At 45.9% G+C, this 12111-nt stretch overlaps 1 protein-coding gene across 1 annotated transcript; it reads left to right on the plus strand.

Annotated features, from left to right (window-relative positions):
- Window positions 1-3992: 3992 nt before the first annotated feature.
- Window positions 3993-11609, plus strand: GPR78 (G protein-coupled receptor 78). Its single transcript, XM_052780584.1, has 3 exons — window positions 3993-5100; window positions 5544-5657; window positions 9594-11609. Exons 1-3 carry the CDS (start codon window positions 4433-4435, stop codon window positions 9829-9831), a joined length of 1020 nt encoding a protein of 339 aa, XP_052636544.1. The 5' UTR covers window positions 3993-4432; the 3' UTR covers window positions 9832-11609.
- Window positions 11610-12111: the final 502 nt, after the last annotated feature.

Here is a 12111-nt window from a genome sequence, read left to right on the forward strand (position 1 = left end):
GACTCTGAAAAGAAAGAGGGAATAAAAAAGTATGAGGGAATAAAAAAAAATTAAGATGCTGCTGAGTCTTGATGGACTGAAGGACTCTAGCTTCACTAAAGCTTCATTAACTAAAACTAATGCAATAACAATAATACACCTGCTGCCATTGTGGTGGTGGTAAGATATTTCCATGGGTATTAACTATTCTTGCTCACTTTTGAAATGGGTCACTTTTTAGCAAGTGGCCTAGAAGTGAAAATCTTTGTTCTTAACATCAGTTCCGTGAGTCATTCCATTTCTCCCCATATTGGTTAATATAATTTAATTTCCCTCTCTTCACATATCGTAAGAGAATCTGGGGGAAAGGTTTGCTTTTCTCTGTTGATTTATTGTTTGTTATAACTTGTTTGAGATCTCCTTCTTTCATGGTGCTTTCTTAAATTTAGAACCAAATTAAATGTGTTCCTAGCCATTGCAGAATACATTGATTAGAGCTGAATTATGCTCGGTTGTGATCTACATTGAAGTTTGCATGACACGTCTCTCCTGGAGTGAAACTAAAAGGCAATTTGAATCATCCCCTATTCCTTTCCAATGAATACAGTCCATTAACCATTAAATCCAATAAGTTGTGGTCAATATTTAGAACAGATGAATGTGTAGATTTAATGAATGATGCAGCTATTAGAATAAAAGTCTCAAGTACTTACCTAATCTGTGTTGAACAGTCTATGTCTATTAAAGGATAATTAATGACAAGCACCTCTTTTTTTCCCTCTTCTTATTTGTATTGCAGCAGTCTCCACAGTCCCCAGTTTCAATCAAGACAACATCCTTGATTACAAAAGTAAATACTGTAAGATCTTGATTGGGAAAATATGTGTGTTTAGTATGACCGTTGTGAGTATTTGCAGTGATTTACGTATGTCTGCTTACATGCAAGAAGGTGGCATGAGTATACGTGTTTTCAGGGGCTAAGGTGGTAGACGCCTACTTTTGCAAACCCCCAGTGGCAAGTTCAAGACTTCTGGTCTCACACAGGTGACTGTTTTCAGCCTCATAAGCTGTAAATGGGCATTTCAACATCAGACTGAAAGGTGGCTGGTATGAAGTATTGTGGGTTGCTGCCTGTAAATGGGAAAGGGTCAGCAGAGGACCCACATCCCACGGGAAGTTATGCATATATTTAACTTGTCACATTGACAAAGGTCCACTGAAAACAAAGGGGGAAATCTAACAACATCATCCCTACCGGGTTCTTTGAGCCCAGGATGTTGTTGTAGGGGACCATACAACTCACTATACATGTGAAAAAGCAGAATAACTTTCTTCCTGGCTTTCGGCTACTTGCCACCTTTTTTTTTTCTTGTCTGATTTTGATGTGTTCTTTCCCCATTAGTTTTCAGAAACAATTCATTCTTCATTTGAAAAGGCTGTATGAGAGAAATTATGTGTGTATGAGTAGAAGAGAGAGAAAGAAAGAGACAGAAGTTGCCTTCTGTCTGGATCCAACAGGAAATAGTTTCTCAAGTAGCTATCACAGTAAGAGAACAGCACATCTAGGTTGTCTCTGTGATGATATAAAATAACATCTACCCACCTGACATCACTACACAGACAGCCTCTAATCCCAGATGGCTAACATAAAAGCTCCATAACCTTGTGGTACTATTAAATGAAAGGGAGGTCATAGATGGGTTCTGACTAGTAGGAACCTTAAGAATTGCTGCTGTGAGAGAGGGAGTAATTGCAGAACCTCTGCTCTGCATGGACACAGCCAGCTTCTCCCACGATGATTCAGTTTTTCCCAACCCTCTGTGCAGTGTTTGGCTCTGCAGTGTTGGTTCCCTGATGATAGAAACACAACTGAACTCTGAGGCAACTGGTATTGTCACGCTTTTATAGATTTTTTTTCTCAAATGCTTACACAGATATATATTGGATTTTTGTTTGTCAAGCATAAGCACTGTCAAAAGTATCTGCTCTTTTTTAACTTTGGAAATGACAGCTTTCTGATCAAAGAAAACATTCATTTTCTTTCCATCCTGAGGAATAATACAATACTGGTTCTCTTCCAAATAACACATCTCATGTCTTGTTGTTTTGCTCTTTCCTTAAAACTTACCATAGCAAGCTTTTCAATTAGGGCCTGATCCAAAACTTGTAACTGCCATTGGAAAAAAAAACAACATTGCCTTCAGGCTCTTTTGAGCAGTTTTATATGCAGTTATTCACACAGTGGTCACACTTGCGTGACAAGGCTACATTGTAGGGACAACATATACAATACAACATTTCCTTAGGATATTAATAGCCATTTTGGATAGTGGGAAAGCTACCTTTTCTTCTCCTTTTTCTTCATGTCAATTCTGGTGATCAACTGTAAAACGTGACAGTGATTAGACATGGCAGCTTTTTTCTGTACCAGTGTTTTGGTGCACTGTAACTTACTCCCTCTTTTTTCCTTTTACATATATATATATATTTTTTTTTTTTTTAAATCTAAGACAAAGATTTATGGCATCTTTGGGAATTAGCCATGTGATCCACTTTCCTGACAGGTGCAGAGGGAGAATTTCTGGCCTCTTTCATGTCTGTCTTTTCTGCTTTTGCCACAGTGCAATAACTGAAAGAACCTTTCTTGCCATTGAAAGGTTGTGTTAACAGTGTAAATGCAAAATGGCAAGAGAGAGACTTTAGTTTTCCACAGAATGTGCCAGCACCACCCTAATGTGGGCACTTGTTCAGCCAGCTAGGGCTTTAAAAGTGTGAGTCCAAGCGGCCAAAGGGAAGTCTCTAACCGAGAAACACCCCTCATAGCTGGCCGATGGGGACGGTGTGAATACCCAGAGGGCAACCACAGCTCCTCTAGGCACTATGAAATAAAAGGGGGGGAAACGGCAGGTAATCCCTCAGAGGGAGGGGATGGAAGCCTTCCAAGGGGCACAGACGCTAGCTTTTCGACAGGTTCCAGGAACGCCGGGTGCAGACGGTGCAGGCAGGGTATGCCTGAGCACAGCGCAGGTATTAAACTACTAGCAGCTCGTCGCCAGGTCTGATCCTTCCCGAGCTACGCATTAGCGGAAAGTTGGGCCTCCCGTCGCTGTCGCCTGCGGTCCGGGAGTGGATCAGACCGACTCCGCGATCCCTGGCTGAGCCGGTGCCTCGCAGCCGCTCGTCTGCGCATGAGTCGCGGCGGGAGGCTCCGCGGCTGGAGTATTTCAGGGGCTGGGCACCGGGGGAAGATGCTCAGTGCCTGAAGCAGGCCGTGCGCCCGGCGGAGGGGGGAGCCGCGGCGGGCCACGGAGAGGGCGCCGGCGCGGGGGGCACCGCGGACCGCGGCCTGAAGGGAGGGCGGGCGGGCGGCGCGGCCGTCGGGGCAGCGCCCGCTTCAGCACCGCGGACAGCGCGCAGCGAGCACCGCGCCCCCGCCTCCGGCTCCGCTGCCCCGGCTCCCCGCTCCCCGCTCCCCCCCGGTTCCCGCTACCCCCCGGCCCCCGCTACCCCCGGCCCCGGCTCCCCGCTACCCTCAGCCCCGCTCCCCGCTACCCCCGGCTCCCCGGCCCCCCGCTACCCCCGGCTCCCCGCTACGCCCAGCTCCCCACTACTCCCGGCTCCCCACTACCCCCGGCTCCCCGCTCCCCGCTCCCCCCGGCCCCACTCACCGCTACCCCTGGCTCCCCGCTACCCTCAGCCCCGCTCCCCGCTACCGCCGGCTCCCCACTACTCGCGGCCCCGCTGCCCGCTACCCCCCGGCTCCCCGGTACTCCCGGCCCCGCTGCCCGCTACCCCCGGCTCCCCGCTACCCCAGCTCCCCGCTACCACTACCCCCGGCTCCCCGCTACCCCCGGCTCCCCGCTACGCCCAGCTCCCCGCTACTCCCGACCCCGCTCCCCGCTACCCCCAGCCCCGCTCCCCGCTACCCCCAGCTCCCTGCTCCCCGCTCCCCCCAGACCCGCTCCCCGCTACCCCCAGCTCCCCGCTACCCCCGGCTCCCCGCTACCCCCAGCTCCCCGCTACCCCCAGCCCCGCTAGCCCCGGCTCCAGTTCCCGGGCGCCCCGGACCCGCTACCTCCGGCTCCGGTGGCCGGGTGCCCCTGCGCCCCTACCCTCAGCTCCGGCCCCACTCCTCCCGGACCTCGCTCCCCCGCTACCTGGCACCGCTGTCAGGGAACCCCGGCCCCTCTCCCCGCCGCGGGTCCCCTCCCCTCTGCCGCGGCCGGCCGCCCAGCCCGCACCCCTCGCTCCTCTCTCTGCAGCCTCGGCTCTGCTCCCCGCCCCCTGCTCCTCTCCCTACACCCCGCTGCCCGCGGCTCTTCTCCCCGCTCCCCCGGCCCGCGCCGCCGGCAACATGCGCGGGCGGCCGCGGGCGGCGGCAGGCGAGGCTGCGGTGCCGGCTCGGATGCCCCCTTCCTCCTGCCCTCGCCCGCTCCAGGCGACCCGCTGAGAGATGGACTTGGCAGGCGTGCTGCTGGCGTTGCTCCTCGTGCTGGTGCTGGTTGTCTCTCTGCTCTCCAACCTCCTGGTGCTGCTATGCTTCGTCTACAGTACGGAGATCCGCAAGCAGGTCGCCGGGGTTTTCCTGGTGAACTTATCCTTTTGCAACCTGCTCCTCACCGTCCTGAACATGCCTTTCACCCTGCTGGGGATCCTGAGGAACCAGCAACCCCTCGGAGGCTGCGTCTGCAAAGCGGTGGGTTTCCTGGAAACTTTCCTGACTTCCAACACGATGCTGAGCATGGCAGCGCTCAGCATCGACAAATGGATTGCCGTGGTGTTCCCCTTAAGCTACACCAGCAAGATGCGGTATAAGGACGCTGTGATATTGATGGGCTACTCGTGGCTCCACTCCCTCACGTTCCCCTTGGTATCCTTGTTTTACTCGTGGGTAGATTACAGCAACGTTTATGCCTCTTGCACCTTACACCTGAAGGAAGAGACAGAGCGGAGAAGGTTTACAGTGTTCACCATCGTCTTTCACTCCACCAGTTTCATGCTGTCACTGGTGATCTTGTGTTTCACCTATTTAAAGGTGTTGAAAGTTGCCCGATTCCACTGCAAGCGGATAGACATTATTACCATGCAGACTCTGGTTTTGCTGGTGGATATCCACCCCAGGTAATGCGTGCGTGTTCGTATTCACAGCCCCGGGGCGCTTGCGGTAGGTACCCTGGGGCGGAGAGGATGTCCTGCCTCCCCAGCACCCTTTCCCATGCCCCTGCCTGCCCCAGCCACGGGGCGAACGCTTCTGCGTCTAGTTTCAGATGCTGCTTATAGTGCCACGAGACGGTGGCTTGTGCATTCCTAGCCTGCTTTGTCTGAATGCTAGTCCTGCTTGCTGGGTGCTCCCACTTGCCGGAGCTGCTGCTTCGGCGAGTGCGATGTCCCCAGGCTCGGCAGGGCCGGGGCTGCCCTCCCCTCCCGTGGGGGCTGCCCTGCCCTCCCCTCCCCTGGGGCAGGGGCTCTGGGGCCGGGAGCAAGTCCTTCCCCTCTCCACTGGGCTCACATCTTGCCTCCCCACTTCTTGCCTTCACCCACCGACTGCTCTTTTCCCTTTGCAGTGTGAAGCAGCGCTGTCTTAATGAGCAGAAACGGAGGCGGCAGCGGGCTACCAAGAAAATCAGTATTTTTATAGGGTCATTCGTGATCTGTTTTGGTCCTTACATTATCACCAGGTTAGTATCTCCTGCTGGGGTGGGGGACTTTCTGGGACCGGTATGCCCTCTGATGCCCAGGTGCCCTGGGGGAGGGGGACGACGATGACGGACTACAGCTAATTTTGGGGTGTCAGAACCTGACCCAGGAGACCCAGAGCTGGTTCTGAGGGGCAGAGCACACACACACACACTCACGCCGACCCTGACCACACACCAAGCCCACTGGGCGAAGCCTGGGCAGCCTCTGGCTCTCCTTTCCTCATTGCAGCCAGGTCTGGGTGCCTCTGCCAAAAGCGAGAGGCTTTTAGGACAAGTACCAGGAATTAATTACATGCCAGTGGGAGATGAAAGCAGTTTAAAAGACTCGCCACCCTTCCTTATTAGCACAACCCAAGCAGTAGAGAGGAAAGCAGACAGCTTTTCCTGATTAGCTTTTTTTTTTTTTAAAGGCGTAAGGCCAAGCTTGCTGCTATTGGAAGCTGAGGTGACATAATTTAAATTTATCTAGGCTGATAATTTGTCTGATAAGCTTTGTCTCTGGAAACATTAATGTCTGTAAATATATTGCTAATGGTGCAGCACGGCCTTGTGATGAGGTGTAAGAGTTATCTCCCAGGAAAACCAATAATTAGACTTTTAAAATGTATAGGAAACACCATGCTCCTCAACTGGCCAGAGTTATTGGCACTCACCCTGGTGGTTTGCACCTTTTTAAGTAGTCATGCATCATTCTTGTTCCGTACTTGTATAGTCTTTATACAACATATGGTTATTATTTTTAAATCTTGCATAAATCAGTGAGCTGGAAGCCAATGTAACTATACTGAATTGCAGCACCTCGGGATTTAGCCTTTAATCTCTAAACTAAAATGGGCTACATCTTTCACAAGTGATTTTTAAAAATATTTCCCACTTCACAGTGTGTTCAAGACACCCTTGAAGAGTACTGACTTCTGCTGAGGAAGGTGCACTAGTCTGCAAAACCACCCTGGTGAGGGCTTCCTCAAGGTTGCTACCAAGCTGCTGGGGTCCGCAGCCGCACCAGCTCACAGAAACTGGCCAGCTTTAGTGTGCTGATCTTACACAGTCACATATATATAGGCCATTTATGATCATTGTCACTGCCCTTTTCTTACATGGGTAGGGGGATAGATTTAGGCCAGTGCACAGAAATAACAATGTTTTTTACCTTTAGGATGACATTTATTTCAGTTCCCATTTATATGTTGAAGGGGATTCCTGACTGATTGCCTGGATAACTGCATTTTTTTTTCTGCAGTTGAAAGGATTATTACAAATATTAACATTACATCACAGAGTTAAAAGGTTAATTGATCACTGTTCAGTACATTCTGAGTCATTTTCTATTCCCTTTTGCCATAATCAGGATATAATTATATTGAGCAAAGTGGATTTTGCCATCTTCTTTCCATCTGAACATTACCAAGCTCAGCAAATTCCAGCATTGCCACATTTTTCAGGGTGGAGATATTTCTCATAAACTTCTAAAATAAAAGTGACTTCCTTCTTCAGACTTTGCATTTGGCAAATGTGAGATGGTGCATTTTCTGTGTGTGACAAACTGGTACCTCATGTGTCACCAGAGAGAAGACTGAGGGTTGGTTTATGTAAACGCGTGTGTCAAGGTACAGCTTCTGTCTCAGTCACAAGGACTGAGTTGGTTCAGTGACAGAAAAATGGGAAGCATTTGGGGAGGACATCCTCAAAAGGTCTTTGCCCCAAGGCAAGACAGTGTCCAGGCAGCATTAGATAAAAGGTGTTGGTGGAGGTGAGGTTGGAGGACTTGCTGCTATGCCTGTTTCTTCACTCTTCCCCCATTCCAGTTTTAAAGGGGGTGGCACTGAAGCAATCTCCATGGAGGCAATGTGAAAGATAGCCTCCCTGTTTTCTCGCTCTTTGGCCTGGTGACTCAGGTTGCGTTGTGAGCTCAGTATTTGCTCCTCATTTCAGAAATATGAATGAGATTATGATCATTACCAATATATTCATCTGTTCGCTAAGAGCCAACAGATGAATTTCATCTTTTTTGTAACAGCACTGAAAACAAGAAAATGATACTAAGATGCACTCAGATGAATATTTCTAAGGCTGACTTGATTTGGCCAGGCCCTTTATCTTATTAAAATCTGTGTAATTTTTCTTCTGTTGGCTTCAGTGCAATTATGTTTGGGCCCATAATACATTAAAGGGAACACATAGTAATACATCTATTTTCATGACAGAAAGATACCTTATTCTTTTTATTTAGGGTCTTTATAAAAACATCAATTGTGTAAATATCAAATGTATGTTTCTTGTCTTAGGACGATATACAGGATGATATAAACCTAAGCAACCATGCAGCAAGTGTCATTTATTGTATATTTATTTATTTCTCACATTTTGTGTCTTCCTGTTCTCTCTGTTTTGAATTCACCGGAATTTTTTCCAAGCAGCTTCAGAGAGAAGTCATCTGATTTTTAAATGCACTTGCCATAGGAATGGTTTCACTTTTACGCATACAAATGAGAAATTTTCCTGTCAGAGTTCAACCACTTGTTGCAATGTTCAGTCCTAGTGGTGGTAAGTCAGCTTTTCTATGAGGAGGGATCGGAACAGCTTCAAAAGTCAACACCCTGCAAATTGGGAGCTCTGCACTTTGGAAGGAGGCCAGAAGGTTCTTCAAGCTTTGAGAAAGCTTCTGATCTTACACCTTCAAACAGTGATGTTTTAGGGCACAGAAAAGGGCTGTTTTATCTCATGGTACTTTTTTTTTCTTCTGGAACAAATATAGCAAAATAGTATATTCTTGCTCCTGCAAAAGGTTTCACAAAAGATGTACAGATAATAAAACTTCTCACCCTGTTCTTTCCACCTTCCTGGAGAGTTTGCCCACTGCAGATGAGCTCTATGCCAGACATTTGCTGGAACACTCTGAAGGTTTGCTCTCACTGCTGTGGAAAAATGGTTTAACTTAGTTGCAGTTTCTCCCCCCATGATTAATACGCCCATCTCAACTGAGGTGCTGAGGCCACTAATCATCCGTGAAGCACAGACCAGGAGACACAGGTCTGGAGAGAGCTGACTGGTCATATAATGATGATAAAAGTGTTGTATCCTTGTTTTCTTTGGCCAAACTAGCGGTCAGCCAAGTGCACGCAGAAACTTTCACAGGTAAGTAGATGCAGTTGTGCTCCTAAGCATACTATGGGATGGCAAGTGCCACCCAAATCACTCTGAGATACTGCCGTGTTGTTCTTCATACTGCAACGGTCTAACATGAATCCTCTTTGCATATGTGATAATTCACAGCAGTAGTGCAATGCAGGTTCACTCTTCTGTATCATCTGAGGGGTTGGATTCAGTGATCTAGACCAGGTTTGTGGTATCATTTCAGATGCTTCACAGTATCCAAAACCTCTACATAGCTTGGCAGATATGACACGGGACTCAGAGGAGACCCACAACTTCCAGGAGCAGCAGCCTGATGCCAAGGGGGTTATGCCCAAATGTCTCAAGTGTCACTAGACTAGAGTTGAGTGAGCCTGGATGCCCCAAGTCACATGTGTCTATCTCAAGCTTGCCATGGGAGAGGGGTAGTTAATTGTGTCACCAAGATTTTGACCACTTACCAGCACAACTCTCTAAATTCAGAAAGTGAGCAATAAACTGCAGCAATTTCTTATCTCCGATGCATGGGAGCATTAGTGTTGAAAACACACTTTTTGTCTCTTTTCATAGAGGGAATAATTCTTGTCTCCTAGTAGCCTTGATAGGGAAGTTCCCTTTGCCTTTATTGTATCCAAGAAGTAAGTACAGGGCCCTTCTCCTGCAGGGACTGTGTACTGTAAGAAAATAAGTGTTACTTTAATGTTTCATGAAGCACGAGTTGAGCACTGGGCTCAGTGTGAATATAACACTCAAGTGTTTCCATCTCTCTTTAATGTTTAACAGGTTGATAGAGCTCCTTCCTTTTGTTACCATAAATTACTACTGGGGAATTATAAGCAAGTGCCTCACCTACAGTAAGGCTGCATCAGATCCATTTGTTTACTCACTTTTACGTCAACAGTACAAAAAAGTTCTGATCAACATCGTCAACAGGATACTTAAGAGGGACCTGTATCCATCATCAGGATACAACAGCTCTCTTGACACCGAAAATGATTACTGCTTGCACAGAACAAACTAACAACATGAAAAGCATTCCCCTTTGAGTGAGACAGGTGTTTGCTGCTGCTGGAAAGCTGCCTTTTCCCTCTCATGCCGACAGTGGTGACAGTGTCTCCAGGGTGTGAAAGCTGCATTAATGCAATGCATTTCATTGTGGACTTTCCTGAAAGGCTCTTCCCTGGTCTGCAGCTGAGTACAATATATGGCAAAGCCTTGTCTCTGAGTGAATGGAGTAGGCTTGAGGGGTTTTAAGAGAGCCTTTGGAGGCTTTAGAGAAGCCTAATGTTTTTAATGTTTCATGTCTGAAAACTTGGTATGTCTCGGAGCGTTCCACATCAGATGTGATACTCCAGTGTCTTCTGGGACCACAGGAATCCCCAGGTTGGAAGGAGAGGTTCAGAGTCCTCTGTGCTGCGCATGTAACTTGGCAGCCCAGGATCTGCTCTGTTAGTTTCAAACATTACAAATAAGTCTTTTAATTGATTGATTTATTGTATTGGTGCCTCGAGTGAGTCAGCACTTTGAATCTGAGATTGTTGTTATTATTATTTATTACTAGGCATCATGATTGTAATATAGCCTTTAGGAAGTGGTACATATATTTGATATGCCAGTATTCTATCAAGCATAACCAAAGTCCACATATCTGAGTTATTAATGTTTAGCACTTCAGTGGTATGTGATTACAATAATTGCAGCAACAGTAATGAAGACATATATGGAATTTAGTTAAATAGCACCGTAGTTCCATCACTGAGCTAGTAGTCCTATTCAAACAAATTTTTATTCAGAAAAAAAAAAAACAGTTAGAAAGTAGAAGTGACAGATACCACTGTGTTTAACATATATTACTTCAGAAGCTATCTGTTTTTCAAGAACAGGCTAAAGTATATTCATTCTTTTTAAGGGATATATAACGTGTAAAATATTTCATGCATTGGCTATATTTCGTGGATTGTAATAATATTGTACAATCTTTTCTTTTATAATGATCAATTAATCTGGTGATTTTAACTGATACCAAGAGATGTCGGAGGGATATTATAACAGATCTGCTGCCAAATGCCCAGAAACATGAAGCTGCTTTATTATTACATGTATTTTTCTCTTTTATTTATTTTTAAATCTAAACAGGCTTTGGAAAAATGTGGGAATTATTTTTGAACAATATTCCTTTGATTATATAAGACATGAATCAAAATATTCTATGGCATTCAATGAGCTACTATTTTCTAATCAAGTACATAGGGGAAAATTAAAGCAATTCTAAAGTATATTTTAAGAAAAAAAAAGAAAGAAGACAGTAAAGAACACTTATTTTTCATGTAACAATGCACTTGACCCTATTAAGCATTGAGAAGGCTATTCCCGGTCAAACTAAGCATGTAAGCATGTGATTAGGCACAAATATATTTTCCTTTGAAGTTAACAGCTCTATTCCCAAGCTGAAAATTATGTACATGCTTAACCGTTTTGTAAAATCAGTGTTGAGCAGTCAGCACATCGAGAAGGTTTTTCCCACCATCCACAATGAGAAAGGAGAGCATCTTATTGCAATCCCATTGAAGTCAAGGAAAGGTGGTGCTGCATAACAAATACAATGTTATCCTATCTCCTGCTTTTAATCTCTGAGGCCTTTCTGATGCTTTTTTTTCCCCATGTAAGTACCTTAGGCCTCCGTGTTTTGCATCTATAGTTCTGCCTGTGTTTAAATTGAATGTACTATAATGGTTTTGTCTTCTTAGTAAAGTATTTGTACTCTCTCCAATTTTGTGTAAATACAGTATTTCAGAAAAAAAAAAAAAGATGTCTATGGAGTCTTTCCAGTTTTACTATCTTCCTGTCTGCCTCCACATGCCTCCCTCCTCTGCCATGCCACTACAAAAACCTGATGCTTCAGACTTTCATTTCAGCTGCAACATAAGGACCAGATATCTCTGTGGGGGGTGGGAGGGATGCTAAATTTTCAGTTATTTTTTAGTCAGTTTTGTGCCAAAACGTTTTCATAGGCTACAGCATTTATCTGTGAATAAACATGAGTTTAATGATACCTACAATTGTTAGCTTACCTTTGGTTTCCTAAACAAAATGGTGCTCACTTTAAGAAAGGAATATGTTACATATAGTTAAACGTATTAAATTGTCACCTCCAAGACATACAAATGAAATAAATCTTTACTTTGATTTTTTTCTTAGTATCAAGAAAATAGTAGAGGAGAAAAAAACAACAATAAACTTTAAAGCTATTACAATAACAAACTTCTAAGGCTATTAAACTATAAGTTGCATTTTAAAGGTA

Source organism: Harpia harpyja, chromosome 2, assembly GCF_026419915.1.
Source record: "Harpia harpyja isolate bHarHar1 chromosome 2, bHarHar1 primary haplotype, whole genome shotgun sequence".
In the NCBI taxonomy this organism is placed as follows: Eukaryota; Metazoa; Chordata; class Aves; order Accipitriformes; family Accipitridae; genus Harpia; species Harpia harpyja.